General features: G+C 46.9%; 1 protein-coding gene and 1 pseudogene across 2 annotated transcripts in view; both read left to right on the plus strand.

The window, feature by feature from the left end:
* Window positions 1-27218, plus strand: part of LOC146058575 (uncharacterized) — a 279259-nt pseudogene that overhangs the window by 205251 nt on the left and 46790 nt on the right. The window lies entirely within an intron of this gene.
* The window catches only part of LOC146058208 (uncharacterized), a 32165-nt gene continuing 20504 nt past the window's right edge, over window positions 15558-27218 (plus strand). The window contains exons 1-10 of the mRNA XM_083170334.1: window positions 15558-15803; window positions 16926-17068; window positions 17978-18136; window positions 18340-18451; window positions 18841-18941; window positions 19057-19129; window positions 23287-23387; window positions 23549-23618; window positions 23958-24058; window positions 24224-24293. Of these exons, the coding sequence (XP_083026460.1) occupies window positions 16949-17068; window positions 17978-18136; window positions 18340-18451; window positions 18841-18941; window positions 19057-19129; window positions 23287-23387; window positions 23549-23618; window positions 23958-24058; window positions 24224-24293 (907 nt within the window). The 5' untranslated portion in view covers window positions 15558-15803; window positions 16926-16948. The remainder of the gene's footprint in view (window positions 15804-16925; window positions 17069-17977; window positions 18137-18339; window positions 18452-18840; window positions 18942-19056; window positions 19130-23286; window positions 23388-23548; window positions 23619-23957; window positions 24059-24223; window positions 24294-27218) is intronic.

A 27218-nucleotide genomic window follows, 5' to 3' on the forward strand; every position in this document is an offset into this window, starting at 1 on the left:
GGATCCACGTCGGGCTTCAGGATCTTCTTCAGCGGCATCTCCGGTCCCAGGGGTGCATTGCATTGCACCCCTGGGACCGCAGAAGAGGACCCTGAAGGCCGCCGGGGGACCATCGGGACACCAACAGGGGACCCGGTAAGTATGTTAAAAAAATATATATTTGGGAGTCCCCCCCCCCCCCCGTCACTATCTCACCAGCCCCTCAGGCTGTAGAATAGATGCTCTGCACACGCGCACAGCGTCTATTCTGCAGCTATAAGTAATTTATACCAAACACAGCTCTGCTTGTTTTCTGTATCCATTGTATCAGGGGTGACTCCCCTGCTTCAACATTAGCAGCTTCGTATAGCACCTCCTATCAAAGTGCCAGCCTACCGGCCTATTGGCTACCCTTTTCTCCTGTACTCATAGGAACACCATGCCTTGAAAAAATTGACTTCATGCAATTGATTACGGCTTTACTAGTAGTTGTATGTAGTGTCGTCACAACAGGGAAGTTGGAGTTATTGAAAAGTGGTACAAAAGAAAAGAAGACTTTTATTTAGTGCCCCAAAAAATTAGTCTTCTTTTCTCTTGTACCACTTTTCAGTTTATCTCGAACTCGGGGGAGCGCCACCAAACTATTACTTGACTCGTATTTTGGGCTAACAATTTAATTCAGTTAGTTTAAGTCTACTCAGGCCACACACCACACTTGGGGCAAGCCTATCTTGAATTGGTCCATCTGTGGAGGCATAACCTTTTATCAGTCCCAACAATGTATGTTTTCCCATTATGATCAAACAAATCTGCTCCAACTTTATTGTATGGTCTCTCTGGCACTGCATGAGGACTCTGCGGCTTGGCTTTTTGCTTCGTCTATATGTAAGACATATGATACACTTGTCTGTGCTCTGTCTTGGTTCATTCTTGGCCAATACATACCTTCACGTGGTCTCCGCTTACATCTTTCTTCCCCTAAGTGGCCTTCATGGATCTTGCACAAGACTAGACTGTTATGTGGGAATAAACAATGTTTTAATATGATATTTTATAAAACCTGATGACTGCATTGTACATATATATGAGTATGTATATTATATCACACATGTTGACGCGACCCATTCGCTGATGTACAGAGGGTTTATCTCAGTACTTTTGTCCCCAACAGGTCCGCACGCCTCCTCACACTATCCTGAGATGCCGCATCAGTGCTCGGAGTGTCAGCAATGTTTCTCTAATCATTCAGCCCTAGCCACCCATCAGAAAACGCATAGCGCCAGTATTCTGTATAGGTGCTCAGTCTGCGGAGTGTGTCTCAGCTCTAGATTGGCTCTTAACGCCCACCGCCGATGTCACACTGAGGACAGATTGTATCAATGTTCCTATTGTGGGAAATCCTTTAATCTGAGGTCACGTCTCATGTTACATAGGAGGATTCACACCGGGGAGAAGCCATTTTCATGCCTGGATTGCGGGAAAAGCTTTGCCAGAAGTTTTACTCTTGCCAGACACCGGCGGATCCACTCTGGGGAGAAACCCTTCAGTTGTGCAGACTGTGGGAAGTGTTTCACGCAGAGATTCAGTCTTGTGAGGCACCGGCGCATCCACACCGGGGAGAGACCGTATGTGTGTTCCCAATGCGGCCACTGCTTTTCTGACAGCTCGGATCTTTTGCTACATAAGAGGGTTCACACTGGTGAATAATCTGCATGTCACATACATAAGTCTTGTTTATTAACTGCAAAGAGACTTCTTTTCCCACTGTATACAAGGCTTGGAGTAAAGAGAACAGCCTCTTCTTTCATATTATTGTTATTATCCTTTTTATATATGGCACCACAAGGGATCCGCAGCGTCCAATTACATAAACAAATAGGTAAAACTTGATGCCATCAGAGGGAGTATGGAATAGAAGATAGTTTAAATAAGAGCACACGAGGGGAGATAGCCCTACTCTTACATTCTAAAGGGGAGGGGCAGACAATCTGGGGTGACACAGATGGGGTAGACAGTGAGGGTGGAACAGGATTAGGATTAGAATTGGCTGGGATTAAAGAGTCATTATGAAGTTTTGTAGAGAGGTTTAAAAGTCTGATGGGGTGAGGTAGAGAGTTCCAGAGAAAGGCATCAGCACATACAAAATCTGGTAGGCAGGAGTGGGAGGAAGTAACCAGGAGGCAGCAGAGACAGCCTGTATTAGCATAATGAAGAGGACAGGTGGAGATCAGGTCAGAGATGTAAATAGGAGAAGAGTGGATAAGAGCTTTGTGAGGAGCTTGAATTGGATTCTGAAGTGGAGGAGAGCCAGTGTAGCACTTGTAAGACAGGAAAGGCAGACGCAGTATATTTGTAGGCGAAGATGAGCCATGCAGCAGCATTGTAGAGATAGATTGTAGAGGAGAGAGGCATGCCAGATACTAGGCGATTACAGTAGTCAAGTCTGGAGAGGACCAGAGGGTGGATAAGGGTATTGGTAGCCTCCTGGGTGAGAAAAGGTCTGATACTGGAAAAAGTTTGAGATGCAAATGGAAGGTGCTAAATGTGTGATTTAAAGGAGAGGTATGAGTCAAGGGTTACTAAAATACGGTGCGCTTGGGGGCTAGAGTAGATAGTTGTGCAATCAATAGATCACCACATTTTTTTGGAAGTTAGATATGGGGGAGAGTTGGAAGATGATCAGCTCAGTTTTAGATTTGAGCTTAAGAAAGCGAGGGGACATCCAAGAAGATATAGTAGAGAAACAGTTGGAGACAGAAGTGGAACAGTTGGAGACAGAAGTGGAACAGTTGGAGACACAAGTGGAACAGTTTGAGACAGAAGTGGAACAGTTGGAGAGACAAGTTAAACAATGGACGAGATAAGTGAAACTGTTGGAGAGACAAGTGAAACTGTTGGAGAGACAAGTGAAACTGTTGGAGAGACAAGTGAAACTGTTGGAGAGACAAGTGAAACTGTTGGAGAGACAAGTGAAACAGTTGGAGAGACAAGTGAAACAGTTGGAGAGACAAGTGAAACAGTTGGAGAGACAAGTGAAACAGTTTTTAGATTCAAGTGAAACAGTTGGAGAGACAAGTGGAACTGTTGAAGAGACAAGTGGAACTGTTGGAGAAACAAGTGAAGAGAGTGAAAGGTCAGGGTAGGAAAGGTAGATTTTAGTGTCAACAGCATAGAGGCAAACAGCGAAAGAACTACCAAGCTCACTTAAAGAGAATGTATAGAGAGAGAGGAGGGGACCAAGAAAAGAACCATGGGGGACACCAACAGGGGTTGGGGGGGGGGATGCTGGTCAAGAGAGGAGAAAGAGTAGGAATGGTTTGAAAGATAGAAGGATAGACAGAGGATATCACTATCACACACAGGGTTAAACAGTTCTCGGTGAAGTGACAAAGTCCAGAGCAGAAGTAAGGTTTGCTTTGGATATGGAAGTGGCTTGTTCAGGGTATGATAGAAAATAGTGGAGAGAAGTGAGAAGTGAGGGAGGACAAAGAACTGGTGTTGATAGCCTCAATGTCATATTTAATGTCGGTAGCCTTAGGAGGTAGAGAAGGAGAACCAGAGAGAGATATGTGAGGAGTTGGAGAAATAAAAAATATCACAACTGTGGGGGAAGATCAGATCAGTTTAGCTCCTATTCACATAGGAGGGTGAGGATGACCACTGGGAGGTTTATATAAGCATTTACAGTGTTCATGATTGTGATAGTACATTGCTGATGTCTTTATTATGTTTTACTTTTGTTTTTTTCTTTTGTTAATGTACATTGGTTCACATGACCTAGAAACCTCTTTCATCTCACTGGGAACCAGTGACATCTCCATGACAATGCTTCAGCCCACAGACGGCAACCTCTACTTTGTGCGGTGATGACCAGTAGATGTCAGTGTTCCTAGTACTGTCCCTGTATTGAAGTGTTTCCCAACCCTGGTCCTCAATGCACAATATAACTGTCCATGTTTTTGTTATATCCATGCTTGAGTACAGTGGGTTAAAGCAGAATAACAGAAGAACTATTTAATTCACCTTTGCTTAAGCATGGGGATCCTTAAAATGTGGAGTAGTAGTGTGGCTTGAGATACTTATGGAACAGTGTGTGGTGCGCTATCAACAGCTGCCGGCACTTGGGTTGTCGGACCCAAAATAGTATGCAAGGAAAAAAGAGGGTTTGTGCCGGCGCTGGCTGTTTTAGGAATAATGCAATACACGGTTCTCAGAATAATATAACAATTTATTACTAACAATAAAATAACAATATAAAATGTATAAAAAAGGTGAATCTCTTTGGCAATGATAAAGTTGAAGCTAGTTATCACGGGGATAATCAATATTGGAGCTGGAATAGCTTAAAGTTCACTGTGTGAATATAAGAGTTTGAGCTGTATATTACCATCCCATTTGGCCTGGTTTGGATGGCCCGATGCTGTGACGAAATGTCCAAAACAGATGTCCTATAATTTCAAGGACTCAGGATTCCCACTTATGTCCTCTTGTATGCGTCTGGATCATTTAGGGATCATGCAGTTATCCCACAGTTGAAGTAGTCCAGGAAAAAACGAGGGTCTTTGGGGAGAGATGGACAGGTCACTTGGCAGAAAGGATGATGGTGTAAGAACAGCGATATTCACAGGTGCTAATTCACAGGTGCTCAACGCGTTTCCCCGGGTATCACCGGCTTCTTCAGGAGCAAGTATGTTTGTGCTAGGTTCAGGGCATGGTTTTATACCTGATGCCTAATCAATTACGAGATTCACCTGCGTGCATAATTACAGACTAAAAACATTTCTATCATGAGAACCGTGTTTTTCAGTATTAGATATAATAATCGCATTTATATTGGAGGCAGTCATATAACTAAAAGTATATTTTGTATATCAGAAAACGTTTTTTACCATAGAAAAAGGGAATCAAGGAGGTCCCTTTGTTAGGTCACATGACCCGCAGTAATTAGTTACGTTTTTAAATAGAGAGTTATAGTAAGAGTGTTTACTCACAACAACGCATTTGTTGTGCCCGGAACTCCGTGTGTGGGGCACCGACAACGTAGCTGATACCGGCAATCGGCTCGTGACGGTGATACGCCGCGCTGCTCTCTGTGGCACAACCAGGGCAGCATCTCCCTATGTGTGTGAGTAAACACTCTTACTATAACTCTCTATTTAAAAACGTAACTAATTACTGCGGGTCATGTGACCTAACAAAGGGACCTCCTTGATTCCCTTTTTCTATGGTAAAAAACGTTTTCTGATATACAAAATATACTTTTAGTTATATGACTGCCTCCAATATAAATGCGATTATTATATCTAATACTGAAAAACACGGTTCTCATGATAGAAATGTTTTTAGTCTGTAATTATGCACGCAGGTGAATCTCGTAATTGATTAGGCATCAGGTATAAAACCATGCCCTGAACCTAGCACAAACATACTTGCTCCTGAAGAAGCCGGTGATACCCGGGGAAACGCGTTGAGCACCTGTGAATTAGCACCTGTGAATATCGCTGTTCTTACACCATCATCCTTTCTGCCAAGTGACCTGTCCATCTCTCCCCAAAGACCCTCGTTTTTTCCTGGACTACTTCAACTGTGGGATAACTGCATGATCCCTAAATGATCCAGACGCATACAAGAGGACATAAGTGGGAATCCTGAGTCCTTGAAATTATAGGACATCTGTTTTGGACATTTCGTCACAGCATCGGGCCATCCAAACCAGGCCAAATGGGATGGTAATATACAGCTCAAACTCTTATATTCACACAGTGAACTTTAAGCTATTCCAGCTCCAATATTGATTATCCCCGTGATAACTAGCTTCAACTTTATCATTGCCAAAGAGATTCACCTTTTTTATACATTTTATATTGTTATTTTATTGTTAGTAATAAATTGTTATATTATTCTGAGAACCGTGTATTGCATTATTCCTAAAACAGCCAGCGCCGGCACAAACCCTCTTTTTTCCTGGCTTGAGATACTTGTTTGGAAACTGGTGTAGAGGGTAGCAGGCGGATTTTCTAAAGAGCAGGTTGTTAAGGTCACCAATGATCAACAACTATGACACCCTGCTCCTTATAAAATCTACCCATAACCACTGACCACACACCATCATAGAAACATGCTAAAGAGGATAAACATAACTGTACTCCCTTGTATTAAACATGTTATTTTGATGACTTGTGTTGTACTGCATCACTATAGGAGCACTGACAGCTGAGTAAGGTAAGCAACAATGCCGTAATATAATTAAGGCTGTGCTGTATTTCTAGGGAGGTGGAGTATGATCAGAGCGGTGACTGGGAGGAGCCCGGTGCGCCTCATGGGATGCCCCATAGGATTCCACCAATGGTGGCATGTAACGATGTTAGAGTGTCTATACAGGCTCAAAGTGGGCATCTCAGTCTGACACACTGATATTATCCCCTTTGCTGAAGAGTAGAAGTGGAGCCCATTCCGTGCATAAAAAAATCAAAAAGTCTCCTATGGCCATTGAGTCACATTGGCGCTGTTGGAAGGCGCTCTCTTGGTTTTGCAGTGGCCACACCTTCTGAAATAGTATATTCCAGCACAGTGATGTCATACTGCTGACATCACTGTAGCTCACAGCCCCAACGCTATTACATCTTACAGTGATAGGGCTGAGAATCAGACAGATAGGACTGTGTGACAGATACCCACTACTTACCTTTATAGGTGGTGCTTTGTCAGACATATTCATTTAACTATGTAATGTAACAGTAAGGAGGAGATACATCTGACTAGGGATGGCCATCGTTGCCTTTACCATCAATGGCAAAAGTGCAACTGGCCATCGATATTGTATAACTATTCAATGGATGACCATCAATGTTTTTGTATATCGATGATCATCCATTTTCTGTGATTGAATGGCCTGTGGACCAATCATGATGTGGGGGCGGGGCTTTAGGGTGTCGGGGGCGGAGCTATGCTCAGTGTCCCGCCACTTTAGGGAAAAAGCAAAAACGAAACTATTCGTTTAAGCTTTACATCGATGGTGGGAAACCATCTGGTTCTCCCCCATCGATGGCAAAACTATTCGACATCGGCCATAAACTATCAATGATTTCTCATCATCGATGGTCGATGGCCATCCCTACATCTGACATAATTTTGCTGCCCACCTTCCTAAATTTGCCCCATTCCCTTCTTCCTGGTATTTTTCCTTTATTGCCAGTGAGGGGAGGAGACAGACTCGGCAACAATGCAGGTAGTTATACACAGAATACAATATGTGTCACACAACGGCAAAACCACACCCACAGCTATTGGTGCACAAAAGCCTTGGTGTACTTACATGAATAACAACACTTAATTCAACATGTCCACAATCTGATGAGAATTCGATCCATCCTAGAGGGTTATAGAAACCTAGCTGAGACTTGTCTATAACAATCAGCTGGTGGTAACTTCAAATGCAAGTTACCACCAGACTATGAAGCGTATCTGGACAATGGATGGTCCTTGAAACCAGTCAGCATGTGTTCACATGACCTAGAAACAGATCAGGGGTAACTCCTTTCTAAAACTCAAAAAGAGCACATAGTGCAATACTATCTGGAGTAGCAAACGATATTTAATACATAAAAGCATTCACATTATAGAATATAAAAAACGCTTATATCACCCTAATGTGTGTACTCTCGCTCGGAGGGGAACATCCACCACTGATATTCTTTGCTCACAGTGATTAGGGTCCCGGTAATGTACCACCAGCAAACTCAGAGCCTATAACATGTGTCCCCAGGTAGATTTATGGGATTGTGGAAGCTCCTAGTGATTACAAAAATATAAATGTTATGTAAAAGATTAGATAACATATGGGCCCTTATTCTGATCGGTGCGGATATTCCCGCTTGCGTACGGGCCGCCGATGTTTATCGTCTGCGCATGTGGATTCTTCATACGCCGCACAGGGGGCGTAGAGGGGCGTGAGGGGCTACTTATCCTCATTACCCTATGCATACGCCCCGCGTTTCATGGGCGTTCCCATGCAAACGCGGGGCGTATGCATGGTAATGAGGCCGTGACGCGTGGGTACGGGGCGGGCATCTGACATCGCCGGATGTCAGCTGCCCGCCCCCATACAAGATACAAGACAAGTGTCCGTGTGGTCTTGTGTTGCGGGACCTGGTGGAGCGTGCGGCCCTGCATTCGATGTTCGGCGACCATCGAATGCAGGGGCTGCTCCCACCATGGAGTAGGCGTATCCCCGTCCACATTCATGCGGACCGCCACATATCCGCATACGGACGGAGGTGGCGATCCGTATGGAAGGCGGGGATTCGCAAAGACGGACATCACCGCATATTTCTGATCGGGCCGCACCGATCAGAATAAGGGCCATGGTGAGGTTTCTATCTATCTATCTATCTATCTAGATTTAGATTAGTATGCCGTTAAAACCTATTTTCAGTTAACCTTTTGCTATATGTACAGAAAAAAAGCCGGTACTTGTGTATTATCAAGGCGCCCACGATAGTGATCGCGCAATGTTTTGATCGCATCGCATGCCATGCACCCGATGGTATGCGATGCGATTTTTGCCCCTTATACGATTAAAAATTGTATAAGCACCCTAAAGGGTGCTTTTAAGCACCCAAATGGGTGCTTATAATGTTAAGTGCACCCCCACGCCACCACCCCACTATAAACGTGAACCCGAAGCGTGGCGAGCGCGGCGAGCCCGCAAGGGGCGGCGGTACGTGTTCTCCGACCTTTTCATACCCCCACTATCCACGTCGGCGTGGAGTTGATTTATAAAGCGTGGCGAGCGCAGCGGATACCTTCACAGGTATACGCGTCCCCTCGCGGGCTTCACAGGTATCCGCATCCCCTCACTGCGATCGCCACACTTTACAAAATCTCCAAAAACTCCACGCCGACGTGGATAGTGGGGGTATGAAAAGGTCGGAGGACACATACCGCCGCCCCTCGCGGGCTCGCTGCGCTCGCCGCACTTCGGGTTCACGTTTATAGTGGGGGGGGGGGGTGCATTTAACATTTTAAGCACCCATTAGGGTGCTTATACAAGTTTAAATCGCATCCTATCGAATTGTATGCCATATCCAATGTCATACAATTTAAAAATTGTATGACATTGGTTAACATTGCGCGATATCGCATCGCATCGCATACCATCACATGCCAAATTGCATGCGATGCGATGGGCGCCATGATACTACACGTACCAAAAAGCCTTTATTTGAGAGAAGATCCCTCTAGCTTCAGTCGCAGTAAATGTGAAATAAAGATTACAACTAGAACTACAGTACTTTGCCTTGTTAAAGATGACAAACTGTGTGTGTGTGTGTGTGTGTGTGTGTGTGTGTGTATATATATATATATATATATATATATATATATATATGTATAAAGATTGCCGACATTGAGACACTGAAATGATTGTTTATTTGGTGATATGCAAATAAAGAAATAAGTGTGCACTGTGAGAGGTGACCAGAACAGCTGTTATCATTAATTAGAGACTTAACCAATAGTTACTATCTTATAAGTATAAAAAGGTCCAAGTAGAGGAGATCATTACTCTTTGATAACGCTCCATGAGGGAGCAAAACGCATCAGGGGTTATTAGCAGTGGACCTTGTTATTGGACTTACGCCCTTGGACACTCTCCAGAGACCTAAAGAGTGAACGGACATACTGTCAACACCCATGGCATACAGGAGGATCAGACGTTAGTCGCTGCATACATACAGCAACAGCTGGCGGTACAAGCACTGCATGTGAGAAGCCCGCTAAAGGTAACATCCCCCAGCTGCCCACACACTCCTGAGATACAGTATTAAGGAGAGGGGGCACCTGTGATATAGCGCTACTGTTTGTAAGACTCCGCTCACATTGGGGGCGATTCAGACCCATCCGATTATAGAAAGAACATGCACGCGCAGGATACGATGTGCGAATGTATGAGTCGTCCGCCCGCAGGCATTTGGAGGCATGCTGCCATCGTTTTCTGTGCAATCCTTCTCTTCACGGCCTTCGCAGCTCCGAGTCAGTTCTGGCTCACAGCTCTGCCAGCAGGGGTAAAATCATTGGATGGTGACTGATTTCCCCCCTGTGTGCACGGCTGCGTACACATTCACAGCCGTGCACAGGTGCCGGGAGGGGGAGGTGCGTTGGGCAGGGCGGCGCCTGTGGCTTCCTGCTCTCTGGGCTCCAAACAATCAGACCCATGGTCCCACAGAGACCGGAGATTTACTATTAAAGGGGAACTGTCCTCTGATGGTATTAATATCATACCATGCATCGATGGCTGATTTATTTATTTTTTATTCTCTTTTAAAATCCATCTCTAGGATATTTTTACCATCTGTTGTGATTTTTATATGTATGTACACTATAAATTGATACTTCCATTTGCGGGAAATAAATATTTGATATGTTATCACTTGTGTTTGATCCATCCATGTCAGCCCTGTTGAGATTCATTATATTCAATATTTTTTTAGTTGTTCGAATGTATATTATATGCCACCAGGTTAATTGGTAGCTGGTTAATCCGCTAGCCTCCAGACTTTCAAGCATTCCCTGAAAACTCACCTCTTCAGGCAAGCCTATCATATTTATATACCGCACGCATAACCCTCTGAGGCACTTATGTATTATATAGCTTCCCTTCTGGACCTGTAACTTGGTGGGACTGCTATGCTATTACTGATGCCTGTCCTTGTGTTTCCCTCCTATGTCCCTATAGATTGTAAGCTTGCAGCAGGGCCCTCCTACCTCCAAGTCTGTCTGTTGTTACCCAGTTTGTTTTATCACTGTCTACTATTGTAAAGCGCAACGGAATCTGCTGCGCTATATAAGACACTGTAACGGAATCTGCAGCGCACAAAAAGACACTGTAACGGAATCTGCCGCGCTATATAAGACACTGTAACGGAATCTGCTGCGCTATATAAGACACTGTAACGGAATCTGCTGCACTATATAAGAAACTGTAACGGAATCTGCTGCGCTATATAAGACACTGTAACTGAATCTGCTGCGCTATATAAGACGCTGTAACGGAATCTGCTGCACTATATAAGAACCTGTACCGGAATCTGCTGCTATATAAGACACTGTAATGGAATCTGCTGCGCTATATAAGACACTGTAGCGGAATCTGCTGCGCTATAGAAGACACTGTAACGGAATCTGCTGCGCTATATAAGACAATGTAACGGAATCTGCTGCGCTATATAAGACACTGTAACGGAATCTGCTGCGCTATATAAGACTGTAACGGAGTCTGCTGCGCTATATAAGACGCTGTAACGGAATCTGCTGCGCTATATAAGATACTGTAACAGAATCTGCTGCGCTATATAAGACACTGTAACGGAATCTGCTGCGCTATATAAGACACTGTAACGGAATCTGCATCGCTATATAAGACACTGTAACGGAATCTGCTGCGCTATATAAGACAATGTAACGGAATCTGCTGCGCTATATAAGACACTGTAACGGAATCTGCTGCGCTATATAAGACACTGTAACGGAATCTGCTGCGCTATATAAGAAACTGTAAATAAATAAATAAATAGCTGTAGCTTAATTATATACCAAAGAAATAAACTGTGTCAACACCATCGCATCTATACCTACATACAGTACCTATGTAGACATATATACTGTACCTACACACCTATATACCCCCACACACACACATACTTATACACAAACACACATACATACATACATATATATATACCCACACACACTTATATATACACACCTATACATACATAACTCTTGAGGAAGTCCAGTACCTATGGATAAAACGCGTTGACTGATCCCAGAAAGGACTCTATCCGTACCGATTTGATGTCCAGTTTGAGCACATCCAGATAAGCTGTTTTCTTTCAACTTCAATGTACAAATTTTTCTTATTGTATTAAGGTATGATTACTATATTACAATATTGTTCTCCATTAAACATTTCCTTATGTGGGCATATGTATGAACTGATACGAGAAGATTCTGAAGCTGATTGTCACAGAGAGAGAGAGAGACGCTGTTTATACACAGAACATTACAACACTTTTCATGCGCAACTACGGTAAGAGAGGTGTGGATACCACTCATATTTGCAGACGACACAAAAGTGAGTAAGGAAATTAACTCAGGAGAGGATGTGGAAACACTACAAAGTGACTTATATAAACTGGAAAGGTGGACGGAAAGGTGGAAAATGCAGTTTAACGTTGATAAATGTAAAGTAATTCATTATGGGAACAAAAATGAACAAGCTACTTTATAGGCTAAATGGAGTTATTATAGGAAATTCTGCTGTAGAGAAGGACTTGGGGGACATCATAGATGAAAAATTGGGTAATAGTGCAAACCGCTCAAGTGCAGCAGCAAAAGCCAACCGGACACTGGCATGCATTAAAAAAAGGTATGTATTCAAGGGATGCCAATGTGATAGTGCCTCTTTACAAGGCATTGGTGTGACCACACTTGCAATACTGTGTTCAGTTCTGGGCACCGCACCTTAAAAAGGACATAAATGAATTGGAACAGGTAAGCTAGTCCAAGGTCTTGAATCACTAGAATACAAAGATAGGCTAACCAGGCTGAATATGTTCTCACTGGAGAAACGGAGGTTGAGAGGTGACATGATCAGTATGTTCAAATACAGGACTGGGAATCATATGGAACTGGGAGATGATTGGTCACTAACAAGCCCATACTTAGGACACGCGGCCAATGTTCCCTCTAATTTTACGAAGGCTGTGTGCGGCAAAAGATTTTGGCTGTGCAACTTTGGAAGGAAATTTACATTTTTGTGCGTCACTTATATATAACTGGAAAATAATGTTCAGCATTTGTGTTAACTTTACTTCAAAATGATTCTAAACTGTTAAACATTCAAAGCACAGCACACAATGTAGTTAATGGGTGAAACACACATTAATTGAGTCCACAACTGCAAAAAGGGACCACTGCTGCTTTGTGCGCTCTGTTGTAATGTCTGTGCGCACGCTCGTCGAGTTGTGTGCGCGCGCACGCGCGCACAGCTTAGAGGGAACACTGCACGCGGCATGTACTGAGGCTCGAAGAAAAGAAATTCTGTACTGAATTAAGAGGAGGATTCTTCACCATTAGAGCAGTAACATTCTGGAACTCATTGCCGGTGGGGTGATTGCAGCAACTTCTGTTACTGAATTTAAATCAAAATCTGGATGCATTTTTGGCCACTAAGGGAACCCTATAGATATGACTTGCTCAAGTGAGTTAGGTTGAACTCAATGTACTAATGTCTTTTTTCAGCCTTAATTACTATGTTAAAGTGTACTACCTCAACCATTAGGGCAGTGGTTCCCAAACTGTTTGTCATGGCACCCTGGGTGCCTCGGGACCCTTGCAGGGGTACCTCATGATGGTGTGCCAGGACCGTTCAAATTAATAATTGTCATAGGCAAAACCAGTGCTTGTGGCTGCCAATCAGAAATTATGTGAACAACCAGAAGTTAAACATGTCCCTCACTACATAAATAAACCTAAAGTTCTCATACAAACACAATATTTCAAAATTTCGAAATAAGCTTTTGGCCTAGGGGTGCCATGAATAAAAAACTGATACTATAGGGTTCCGTAATTCTAAAAAGTTTGGGAACCCCCTGCATTAGGGTGTTATTCCAGCCCAAGGTGGTGGGCCATTATTATATAATAGACTACACTAGTAGGTGCTGTTCTCACCCCTTTTTTGCAGATACATATATACCTACTAGCTAAGCCCGCTCGGAGCAAGAGTCTAAAGCTAGTCTGCTACCAAGTGATTGCGTCTCTGTTTCTCTATGTGTGAAAGAGATGTAGTTTCACTCGCTGGCAGTGTTTCGGTTACACACAAACACTAGACAGTGGAGGGTCTGTGGGAAGATTCTGTAGGCTTAAAATGTCACCGTCACAAGGCGAAGGCAGGAGTGCGTCTCAGTGCTGCTCCTCAGCTATAGAGTGTTTGTCAGCCACTGCATTGGATAACAGTATCCAATGGTGGTATTACACAGGTCGCAACACAGGAAAGCTTGCAAAAGCAGCACCCAAACTACCATGCCAAGTGCCCAAATGCTGCCCATCCTCGTTGCAGATGCTCCAAATGACTCAAGTAATAAGGAAAGCTCCACCATCAATGATACCTTATCCCCGACCATTGCAGAGACGAACAACGATGACCACGAATACCGACCTCGTCATTATGCACAAATAGAAAGTGCAACAATTTTAAAACACACACAACACTCAACCTTTATTTAAAAAAAAAAGCATAGAAAAACTTAGGGTCTCCTGCAGAATGCAGGAGGGTAGGCAACTATGGTTTAGCTGCTACTAGAGGGTGAAGAGTGACGTGGGAATCCTGCTGCCAGTAGTCGCCGAGCACAGGTTGCTTTGGCGACGCCCCCTATGATGTGTGCCATCCAGCCACGCCTCTCACACACTTGTCACAAGGATGGGCTGGCTGGCTAGCTGCATGCTGTAAGCTGGACATTTCATAGCAGTAAGCACTAAATATATTGTTTATATATTATAATCTATTTATATATTATATGTAAATCTCTCTATTATATATCTATAGATATATCTATATCTATAGATATATCTATAGATATATCCAGGGCTATTTTTGTGCAGGCTCCAGCAGGAACTGAGGCCCTTATTCTAGTTCACTCTTTCAGACAAAATATTTCTTAGATGGACAAAACCATGTGCACTGCAGGTGAGGCAGGTGTTACTTGTGCAGACATAATTAGATTTGGGTGGGGTTTTACACCTGCCGTGCACATGGTTTTGTCCATCTAAGAAATATTTTGTCTGAAAGAGTGAACTAGAATAAGGGCCTCAGTTCCTGCTGGAGCCTGCACAAAAATAGCCCTGGATATATCTATATATCTATAGATATATAAATAACATATATATATATATATATAAATATATAGACACGCCCAATGGGTATTATTACAAGCCACGCCCACATATATGTATGTATGTATATATATATATATATGTATACATAGCTTCGCCGCACCGTACTGTCCCTCTTTCCCATTTTCAAATGTTGGGAGGTATGTATATTTCTTAATACATACCTCCCAACATGACCCTCTCCAGGAGGGACACATTGCTCTGCTCCTGGACTTCCCTCTTAATGTATGATTGCCATCACCTGTGCTGAATCACCATTCTCTAGCAATTGCCCTGTTCACCAAAGGTGATGGCAATAATAAATTAAGAGGGAAGTCCAGGAGCAGAGCAATGTGTCCCTCCTGGAGAGGGTCATGTTGGGAGGTATGTTAATATTAATAAAGTGTGTGACAAGATTAAAAATGACTGATTTACAATTAGCTCTCTGCAATGCTGCCCCAGTAATGTTAGTGAGTAGTTACAGTCACTCAGTCTGGTTATATTCCTGTTATCTGTGCTGATGTGGGCAGCGGAAAACATTCTACACACCAATCACTAGGGTCAGCTTGACAGCGGCGACCATTTTGTTGGATACATTTGCTATTAACAGCCGTTAGTTGTGGTCTTCAGAAAAATGGCTGCCGCCCCGTGTTTTTGAGGTCATATGTTGACAATATTTTTCTACACTTTCCGACTTCCGGGCACCAGCAGAAGGCGCACCACGTGACTAGTTGTGAAATGTGTATATTATTTACCGCCTCAGCGTGGATTGGGAACTGGGAAGGACTACAGCTCCCATCAGCCCTTGCGGCGCACTGGTGTACAGGGGGTTGCATAGTGATTGGCCATCTCATCAGCCGGGGACACTTGACTTCCTGCTGCAGCCGAGTGAGGTATGCGCTGCTGTTATTATTATTATTATTATTATCATGTAGGTGGCACACGTGTAATTTCAAGCCTTATACCCCTCATCCTGTACAGGTGCAGGAATTATACCCCTTCAGTCCGTGCAGTGTGGGCATTATACCCCTTAGCCTGTACAGGTGCAGGCATTATACTCCTAATCCTGTGCAGATGCCGGCATTATACCCCTTCAGTCCGTGCAGTGTGGGCATTATACCCCTCAGCCTGTGCAGGTGCAGGCATTATACCTCTTCAGTCCGTGCAGTGTGATTATACCCCTTCAGCCTGTGCAGGTTCTTGGCATTATACCCTTCAGTCCGTGCAGTGTGATTATACCCCCTCCAGCCTGCAGAGGTTCTAGCCGTTATACCCCTCAGCCTGTACAGGTGCAGGCATTATACTCCTAATCCTGTGCAGATGTGGGCATTATACCCCTTCAGTCCGTGCAGTGTGGGCATTATACCCCTCAGCCTGTTCAGGTGCAGGCATTATACTCCTAATCCTGTGCAGATGCAGGCATTATACCCCTTCAGTCCGTGCATTGTGGGCATTATACCCCTCAGCCTGTACAGGTGCAGGCATTATATCCCTTAGCAGGTGCGGGCATTATACCCCTCAGCCTGTGCTGGTGCGGGCATTATACCCCTCAGCCTGTGCAGGTGCGGCCATTCATACCTCCCAACATGACCCTCTCCAGGAGGGACACAATACTCTGTTCCTGGACTTCACTCTTACTGTATGATTGCCAGCACCTGTGGTGAACAGGTTAATGGATCAGAAAGGTGCTTCAACACAGGTGATGGCAATCATAAATTAAGAGGGAGGACCAGGAGAGCATTGTGTACCTACTGGAGGGAATCATGTTGGGAGGTATGGGTATTATACCCCTTCAGCCTGCACAGGTTCTGGCCATTATACCCCTCAGCCTGTGCAGGTGTGGGCATTATACCCCTCAGCCCATCATAGAGGTGGGCATTGTAACCCCTTCATCCTGCACAGGTTCTGGCCATCATACCCCTCAGCCAGTGCATACATTACAGTGTTCTCTATTATTTATAGGGGCCATTACATTGTGGCCTATTATATAGGGACTATTTATTTCCTTCACTCAGGAGACGTTACCTGAAGACCAACCATGGAGGTCCTGGTCCTGGAACATATCCGGCACTCGCTACTGACTGACAGGAACAAAGACCTGATCATAGACAAGCTGCTGAACCTCACCATGGAGATTATCTGTTTGCTGACCAAAGAGGTACTAGACTGTTCTATGTACTAGTGGATCTACAGGGACAAATACCATGGGTAGTAGCAGCTTCCATTACTGTGCACCTTCTGCCAATACTATGCAGGCGGCCATTTTGTGGTCTGAACAAAAAATTTTGATGGGTTCTTGTGTCGGGAAAGTTCCTGATAAATATATAATGAAGATCTGATGAAAAAAGAAGTACGATATTGAGGTTCAGTGTTCCCTCCGGGTGGTAATGCGAACACCGAGACAGTAAACTCATCCCAAACACAAAATGACTGGAGAGGTCAAAAGTCGGTTGATGATCCTGTCCAGGTTTCACAGGAAGCAATAGTGTCAGGCTGAGCAGAGTAACAAGCTGAGACCTGTAACACCTGCTCTGAGATGTGGCCAGCATAGAAGGCGTCTTGTACTGACATCAAATAGCTCAGGCAGGCCCTCTTTATACCCTGAGGTCAGCTGCCATTGGTTATCAGAGAAATTAGGCAGAATAGAGCTCAGGCTTGCCCGATAATTTGCCAATAACCAAGATGGCGGCAGCAGCCAGGAAACCAAACCACTCTGCTACCCCGATGTCACTGGCCTTCTGCCCGCCTCTGCTGTTCCTGCACCCAGAACAGAGAGGCTCCGCCAGGCACAGACTGGTGAGTAGCTGGCCCGCCGTGAGTGGCGGAGGATGCCCATGACAGCATTTTTTTGCATAGAGAGGGTGCAGAGCTGCTATCCAGCATAAATAAATCTGGGATTATTTGGCCATCTGCTCTGAATCCTGTCGCTGTTCTGGATATGAGGCCGCTCAGCGTGTACAGTGATTGTTACATGTTATACATGGTCTATATGTAGGACAGTGCTTTTACAGTATAGTAACATCTGTACGTGTTGCTTTATCGGGGCTTCCGCTGTTGTGTCTCATAGGATTTCATTATTGTAAGAAAGTCGGAAGACCAGGTGACAGACCTCAGCGGCCCCCCTGTGTCAGACAGAAGCAGCGGCAACCAGAGCCCAAACACAGAGGTTCTGCCTCATGTGGAGGAGGATAGGAACTATGATAGGAGTATCCTGGCACCTACTGAGGTATGTTAATAAGAAGGGCGTTTGATTAGTAACTGATTTATGTTGCGCTATATAGATATACTGATCCATCATATGACCCCTGGTAATTGGTCAAGGTGTACTCAGGAATTGATCATTGACCCATAGTGCCTTGCAATGGAATGTATTACGCGGTACTCCTAGGTGTGTGGGTAAGTCATGTAACCAGCTCTCCTATGCTGCAGGTGCCTGGGAAGTGTAAGGATATGGAGGTCTCGTTCTCTGTGACAGAGTGGGACTATTCAGCCGGACACACGGACAATGTAATGGACCCTCCGCAGCTGCCTGATTCAGTGGGTAAGAGGACGTCTGTTAGGGGGTGTGTCTCCTACACCATCCAGTCACTTCTCTCCGCCCCTCTCCCATGTGATTGGCTGTTACTGATCGCTGCAGTTTGGGCCTAATTGGCCTCCATCACTTTGCATGTGGGTCCGAAGCGACTGCCATTTCCAGCCGACATCTGACCCCCGTCTATCGGATGTTGGGGCTGGTGGAAGGTTGGATGGCACATTCTCCCCCAGTGTCACTGGTCATGATGACCCTCGGGAGGTGACATCCCACCCAGATACACGTAACGGTGCAGGGCTGTTACTCCCGACACCTAGTGACAGGTCCTGTGCAGTGATATGTGCTGCTGTTATTACTAAGCATTGCTATATGGCTGTCATTGTCTGTTCTCCCCGCAGGTGAGTGTAGCTCTAGAAGCCCCCCAGGACGATGCGAGACCCCTCTGTATTCCCGGCATCATATAAAGGAAGAGGACCGTACTCTCATAAAGGATGATCAGGTAGCGGGACTGGCTACATTATCTCTTCTGTATTATGTTACTGTCATATCCTTATCCTGTGTATCCTTCTGGTATAGACGCTCGGTGTAATAATATCTCTGTCCTTGTATGACAGGATGAGCTGGAACACAGGATGTATGAACCGCAGTGTAAGGAAGAGCAGCCGATCCCTGATCACAGCAGCTCAGGTGAGACGGCAGCGGGATTGGGTCACATGACCAATACATTGAGTGTAATTGTATACTATATAAATAGCTAATTGGATACATAGTACACTTAAAGTTAACTTTCAGTATACTGATTTGTTCCAAATATTTTGACTGTTTTCTTAAATTAAAGCTTTGCATTACCATAAATATATGTAGCTATAGAGCGGTCAGACTGCAGCAGTGTCCGATAGTAATGGGTACAGTGATTACAGTGTTTATAGGTTTATTTATAAAAAGCAAAACGCAACCTTTCACTCATTGTGTCCACTGTGGATGCAGGAACTGTGGGGTATAGAGGTGGCTGTAGGAGTGCGGGCACAGTGTGGATGCTGGAACCGTGGGGTATAGAGGCGGCTGTAGGAGCACGGGCACAGTATGGATGGTGGAACAGTGGCGTATAGAGGTGGCTGTAGGGGCACGGGCACAGTGTGGATGCTGGAACCGTGGAGTATAGAGGTGGCTGTAGGAGCACGGGCACAGTATGGATGCTGGAACAGTGGCGTATAGAGGTGGCTGTAGGGGCGTGGGCACAGTGTGGATGCTGGAACCGTGGGGTATAGAGGTGGCTGTAGGAGCACGGGCACAGTATGGATGCTGGAACCGTGGGGTATAGAGGTGGCTGTAGGGGCACGGGCACAGTGTGGATGCTGGAACCGTGGGGTATAGAGGTGGCTGTAGGAGCGTGGGCACAGTGTGGATGCTGGAACCGTGGGGTATAGAGGTGGCTGTAGGAGCACGGGCACAGTATGGATGCTGGAACCGTGGGGTATAGAGGTGGCTGTAGGGGCACGGGCACAGTGTGGATGCTGGAACTGTGGGGTATAGAGGTGGCTGTAGGAGCGCGGGCACAGTGTGGATGCTGGAACCGTGGGGTATAGAGGCGGCTGTAGGAGCACGGGCACAGTATGGATGGTGGAACAGTGGCGTATAGAGGTGGCTGTAGGGGCGTGGGCACAGTGTGGATGCTGGAACTGTGGGGTATAGAGGTAGCTGTAGGAGCGCGGGCACAGTGTGGATGCTGGAACCGTGGAGTATAGAGGTGGCTGTAGGAGCACGGGCACAGTATGGATGCTGGAACAGTGGCGTATAGAGGTGGCTGTAGGAGCGCGGGCACAGTGTGGATGCTGGAACTGTGGGGTATAGAGGTGGCTGTAGGGGCGTGGGCACAGTGTGGATGCTGGAACCGTGGGGTATAGAGGTGGCTGTAGGAGCACGGGCACAGTATGGATGCTGGAACAGTGGCGTATAGAGGTGGCTGTAGGAGCGTGGGCACAGTGTGGATGCTGGAACTGTGGGGTATAGAGGTGGCTGTAGGGGCGCAGCACAGTATGGATGCTGGAACCGTGGGGTATACAGGTGGCTGTAGGAGCGTGGGCACAGTGTGGATGCTGGAACTGTGGGGTATAGAGGTAGCTGTAGGAGCGCGGGCACAGTGTGGATGCTGGAACCGTGGGGTATAGAGGTGGCTGTAGGAGCGCGGGCACAGTGTGGATGCTGGAACCATGGGGTATAGAGGTGGCTGTAGGAGCGCGGGCACAGTATGGATGCTGGAACCGTGTGATATAGAGGTGGATGCTGGAACTGTGGGGTATAGAGGTGGATGCTGGAACCGTGGGGTATAGAGGTGGCCACAGTGTCGATGCTGGAACAGTTGGGTATATAAAGGTGGCTGTAGGAGTTCAGGCACATTTTTGCACTGTATTGTGGTGCCTATAGCAACATTAGATTATGTTCTTAATTAGCGAATGATTTAGCTTCATGTAATGTGGTACTCGGAGGCAGGCAGTGGTCTCCTCATTACTCAGTAGGGAAGTCCTCCCCTCCCCACATCGCTATATTGTAATGTAATGCTCTGTACCCATTCCCCGCAGGTGGGCGCAGCGCTAGAAATCGCCCAGACCCCTCTGTACTCTCTAGAATAACTATACCCACTGTAATGTAATGCTCTGTACCCATTCCCCGCAGGTGGGCGCAGCGCTAGAAATCCCGCAGACCCCTGTGAGACCCCTCTGTACTCTCCGGGCTGTATATAGAATCACTATACTTACTGTAATGTAATGCTCTGTACCCATTCCCCGCAGGTGGGCGCAGCGCTAGAAATCCTGCAGACCCCTGTGAGACCCCTCTGTACTCTCCGGGCTGTACATAGAATACCTACTGTAATGTAATGCTCTGTACCCATTCCCCGCAGGTGGGCGCAGCACTAGAAATCCCGCAGACCCCTCTGTACTCTCCGGGCTGTATATAGTATAACTATAACTTCTGTAATGTAATGCTCTGTACCCATTCCCCGCAGGTGGGCGCAGCGCTAGAAATCCTGCAGACCCCTGTGAGACCCCTCTGTACTCTCCGGGCTGTACATAGAATACCTACTGTAATGTAATGCTCTGTACCCATTCCCCGCAGGTGGGCGCAGCACTAGAAATCCCGCAGACCCCTCTGTACTCTCCGGGCTGTATATAGTATAACTATAACTTCTGTAATGTAATGCTCTGTACCCATTCCCCGCAGGTGGGCACAGCGCTAGAGATCCCGCAGACCCCTGTGAGACCCCTCTGTACTCTACGGGCTGTACATAGCATAACTATACCTACTGTAATGTAATGCTCTGTACCCATTCTCCGCAGGTGGGCGCAGCGCTAGAAATCCCGTAGACCCCTGTGAGACCCCTCTGTACTCTCCGGGCTGTATATAGAATAACTATACCTACTGTAATGTAATGCTCTGTACCCATTCCCCGCAGGTGCGCGCAGCACTAGAAATCCCGCAGACCCCTGTGAGACCCCCCTGTACTCTCCGGGCTGTATATAGAATAACTATACCTACTGTAACGTAATGCTCTGTACCCATTCCCCGCAGGTGGGCGCAGCACTAGAAATCCCACAGAACCCCCTGAGACCCCTCTGTACTCTCCGGGCTGTATATAGTATAACTATACCTACTGTAATGTAATGCTCTGTACCCATTCTCCGCAGGTGGGCGCAGCGCTAGAAATCCCGTAGACCCCTGTGAGACCCCTCTGTACTCTCCGGGCTGTATATAGAATAACTATACCTACTGTAATGTAATGCTCTGTACCCATTCCCCGCAGGTGCGCGCAGCACTAGAAATCCCGCAGACCCCTGTGAGACCCCCCTGTACTCTCCGGGCTGTATATAGAATAACTATACCTACTGTAACGTAATGCTCTGTACCCATTCCCCGCAGGTGGGCGCAGCACTAGAAATCCCACAGAACCCCTGTGAGACCCCTCTGTACTCTCCGGGCTGTATATAGTATAACTATACCTACTGTAATGTAATGCTCTGTACCCATTCCCCGCAGGTGGGTGCAGTGCTAGAAATCCCGCAGACCCCTGTGAGACCCCTCTGTACTCTCCGGGCTGTACATAGAATAACTATACCTACTGTAATGTAATTCTCTGTACCCATTCCCCGCAGGTGGGTGCAGTGCTAGAAATCCCGCAGACCCCTGTGAGACCCCTCTGTTCTCTCCAGGCTGTATATAGAATAACTATACCTACTGTAATGTAATGCTCTGTACCCATTCCCCGCAGGTGGGCGCAGCGCTAGAAATCCCGCATACCCCTGTGAGACCCCTCTGTACTCTCCGGGCTGTATATAGAATAACTATACCTACTGTAATGTAATGCTCTGTTCCCATTCCCCGCAGGTGGGCGCAGCGCTAGAAATCCCGCAGACCCCTGTGAGACCCCTCTGTACTCTCCGGGCTGTACATAGAATAACTATACCTACTGTAATGTAATGCTCTGTACCCATTCCCCGCAGGTGGGCGCAGCGCTAGAAATCCCGCAGACCCCTGTGAGACCCCTCTGTACTCTCCGGGCTGTATATAGAATAACTATACCTACTGTAATGTAATGCTCTGTACCCATTCCCCGCAGGTGGGCGCAGTGCTAGAAATCCCGCAGACCCCTGTGAGACCCCTCTGTACTCTCCGGGCTGTATATAGAATAACTATACCTACTGTAATGTAATGCTCTGTACCCATTCCCCGCAGGTGTGCGCAGCGCTAGAAATCCTGCAGACCCCTGTGAGACCCCTCTGTACTCTCCAGGCTGTACATAGAATAACTATACCTACTGTAATGTAATGCTCTGTACCCATTCCCCGCAGGTGGGTGCAGCACTAGAAATCCCGCAGACCCCTGTGAGACCCCTCTGTACTCTCCGGGCTGTATAGAGGAAGAGAACAGGACAGTGACACAGGAATATCAGGTAGAGGAACCTGCTCTGACCTCTCCTCCTTGTACATCCGCTTCTCACAGTGCAGGATATTGTGTTATTCCCATGTCCCCACCCTGTGTGTGAGTCCTATAGTGATGTCCTGTGTAACGTGTGGGTGGGACACGTATGTGACACATGTCCTTGTATGACAGGCTGAGCCGGGACCCGTGATCTATCACCAGCAGTGTAAGGAAGAGGCCGTTCCTGCTGAGATCAGCCCAGGTGAGAGACGCAGACGCTCTGGGGATACAGTGTTGCTGTATGGGGGGATATGTATATTACTGGGAATGTGGGGTGTATGTTACATAACGTATATGTCATCCCTGACCGATCCCTGGTCCCATCACAGTAAGTATAACAGTCTGTGTTTCCCGGTCGCTGGTGACTGCGGCGCTGCAGGAGAACGGACCATTAGCCGGGAGTCGGGATACGGTGGTTTTTATTTGCATGACTTTGGTTCTATGTTACTCCGCCATATCCGTCACTATAATGTGTTTGTGTCGGCTGAGTTCTTTTGCATTACCATTTATACAGATACATGTGTGTGCCCCTTCCCCACAGGTGGGTGTAATCCTACACATCCCGCAGACCCATATGAGACCCCTCTCTATACTCCGGGGTGTATGGGAGAAGAGAACAGGATGATCAGCCAGGATTATCAGGTAGAGGAACCCGGTCTGACCTCTCCCAGCTCTGCTTCCTCACATGTCTCACAGTGCAGGATATTGTGTTATTCCCGTGTCCCCGTCCTGTGTGGGAGTCCTAGATACATGTCCCGTGTAATGTGTAGGTGGGACACATGTGTGATGTATGCTCTTGTATGACAGGCAATGCCAGGAGATGGGATATGTTACCAGCAATGTAAAGAAGAGGCCGTCCCTGCTGAGGTCATATCAGGTGAGAGAGGCTGACATACAGATACGCTCAGAGGTCTATGGGGGGGTGCGGGATAGGGACTGATAGTTAGAGTTGGGAGGGGAAAACTGGGGACTAAGGCCCTGCCCGTCACTGCTCTGATTATTGTTATTCTCTGGGACACATCAGGGGCCACAGGCTAATGCTGGGTAGTTGGAGTGGGAGGAAGCTTCCAGCACCCAAGAGGTTACACTTCTTCTGCTGACCAGGCTCCTCCCCTACTGTACCTCGCCTTCAGGTCAGGAAGCTCTGATCCTTTATTTTTATTTTATTTTTTCGGTACTGGCAGGAGCCACACGCACCATAGAGAGGGGCTGCTGTATGCAGCTTTACTTTTTTTTTTTTTTTTTACTTTTACACTGACTTGGTCAGTGACAGAGCAGCAGCGCAGGGGGTCTATCCGGTACCAACACTGCTGCTCCATTGGCCTGGTAGCTGCAGCTACACACATGGAGCTTGTTGCGGAACTGCCGGGCTGCGCTAACAAGTTGACGGCTGGTACACCACCCACTCCTGCTGGACCATCAGGGAGATTTGTGTGTGGGTGGTAGCATGGGCTGCCCGGCCAGCGCCGGATACCTGCTGATATAATGGTGCTGCATGAGGCAGATCCCTGGCGACCATTTGTTAGCTGGGGGAGTGGCCTCTCCCCCGGGGACAGTAGTCGGCACATCCAACTGTAGATTCCCGCCACTAATCCTTCCCGCCCTCAGCTACTGTGGCCAGGGACACTGAGAGCTCTTTGACGCCAGAGTGCCTGGGCTTGTGCTCCCTGTACCTCTCCTCCAAGGACACAGGTTACAGTGTGCCATAGCTGTTTCAGCACCTTAGTGATACTTTTCTCTTTGCATCGCATGCCTTTGAATGCTTGCTGTGTATTGTGTACTGCATTAACACTTTAACTGCTTGTCAGCAATATACTGTGTTAGCTGTACCTAATAGGTGCCTGTCTATTTCACAATTCAAGTGTAGAAAAGTGCCTGGTTATGTCTTCTAGGAGTAAGTCAGGGGCCCCGGCACTGCTTTCCTGCTGGCCTGTCCCACCATGACTATGTCCAGGACGGCTTATGCGCAAATTGCTATGATTCGCAAGCGATGTCCGCAGCTTCAGCCTCCTCTCAGTGGCCAGCTTGGGCGACATCGCTCACCCAGATGATGGCGCAGCTACTTGGCACTGCCATGGGTGAGTGCATTATCCGCCTCCGTTGGCAAAACGCCTTACATGGTCAACCTGACAAATGCAGGGCCCCAGGCAGAGAAAGCTCCTCCTCTCGGCCCCTATCCCTGACTCGGATTGGGAGGACAAAATGCAGGATCTGTATTCTCTGATGTGTAGGTTGCCTCCGTCAAACCGGACGCCCAAAGACGCCCATCGTACAGAGGACCAAGTCCATCGGTTCTACCTTCAAACGCGCTAAGTCCGACCACTTATGAAGTATCCTCTGAGGTCTGGGAGGTACCCAATAGGAAGTTTACCTTACTTAGGCGGTTTACCTCCCATTACCCCCTTCCTCAGGATGACAGGGTCTGCTGGGAATCTGCTCCTAAGGTAGACACAAATGTATCTAAGCTAGTGAGATCTTCTACGCTGCCGATCCAAACCTCCTCAAACTTATCTACACGACTGCACGGGCTATAGCTAGACCTACTCTAGCATCAGCCTGGGTGGCTAAGGCCATGGTCGAATGGGCAACTTCTCTTGCGACCGACGCATCCATGGGCATGCTCGCAGAGAACCTTCTACCTACTATTGAGAAGGTACATCAAGCCACCCTCTGTTTAAGCTATTGATGGGGCCACTCTAACCTCTCGAGTGTATGCTTCAGTATTCACGGCACAACGTTCGATGTGGCTGCCCTCTTGGAAGGTGGAATCTGACTGACTCCAAAAAGGAAAAAAGCCACTCTTGTCTGTTACAACTTGAGATCCTCACCAAATGGTCGGGATCCTACACCACCATTCGGTCACATCTGATAAAGTTGTCCCCGGGAGTACGTCTCTCACTCTCCTGGTGGCTTCTGGACCAGAACCTCACAGTGGATAGAACATTTTGGATCCCACAGTGGACTCTCCTCACCATGGATGCCAGCCTCAGCGGGTGGGGTGCAGTGAGTTGCCAGTGATCCTTCCAGGGACTATGGAACTTGCAGGAAACCCAGCTACCCGTCAATGTTCTCGAACTGAGGGCAGTCTTACTTACCCTTGCTTAGTGGAACCCTGGCTCCGAGGTTGCCCAGTAGAACTCGCAGTCGGGCTGCCATATCGGAAACCTACTGCATCTTTCAATGGGCGGGGAAAAAGATCCCTGCTCTCTAAGTGATCTTTATCCCTGGAGTCCTCAATTCGGAAGTGAACTTCCTGATCTGTCAAATGCTGGATGCCGGCGAATGGGCTCTTCATCCGGAAGTGTTCCAGATACTAGTACAATGCTGGGCAGACTTGATGGGGGTCTTGATGGTGTTGCACCACAACAACAAGGTCACCCTATACGGGTCCAGGGCTCGCGACCCAGGGACTTGCATGGTGGATGCCTTGTCAGCCCCGTGGCCGTTTGTCCTAATGTATGCCTTCCCTCCGATTTCGCTCCTTCTGAGAGTGATCCTGGTAGCTCCCAATTGGCCCAGACTGATCTGGTTCACGGATCTGCAGAGAACCTGTCATTGGCCCCTTCCGATCTGTCTACCACTGCATCCAGATGTGCGCTCTCAGGGCTTGTGTTTTCACCCGAATTTGATGCATCTGGCTTTGACTGGGTGGCTGTTTAGACCTTCCTGCTAAGGGCCAGGGGCTAGTAACTCAGGGGCAATTTCAACCATGCTCAGGGCACGCAAACCTCCATCAGCCGGTGCTTACTTTTCCAGGTGTAGTGCTTGCCAATTCAGTCCCAGGACTTACCAATTGGCCAGG

The sequence above is a fragment of the Crinia signifera genome, chromosome 2, assembly GCF_055691185.1.
Source record: "Crinia signifera chromosome 2, ASM5569118v1, whole genome shotgun sequence".
NCBI classification, from domain to species: domain Eukaryota; kingdom Metazoa; phylum Chordata; class Amphibia; order Anura; family Myobatrachidae; genus Crinia; species Crinia signifera.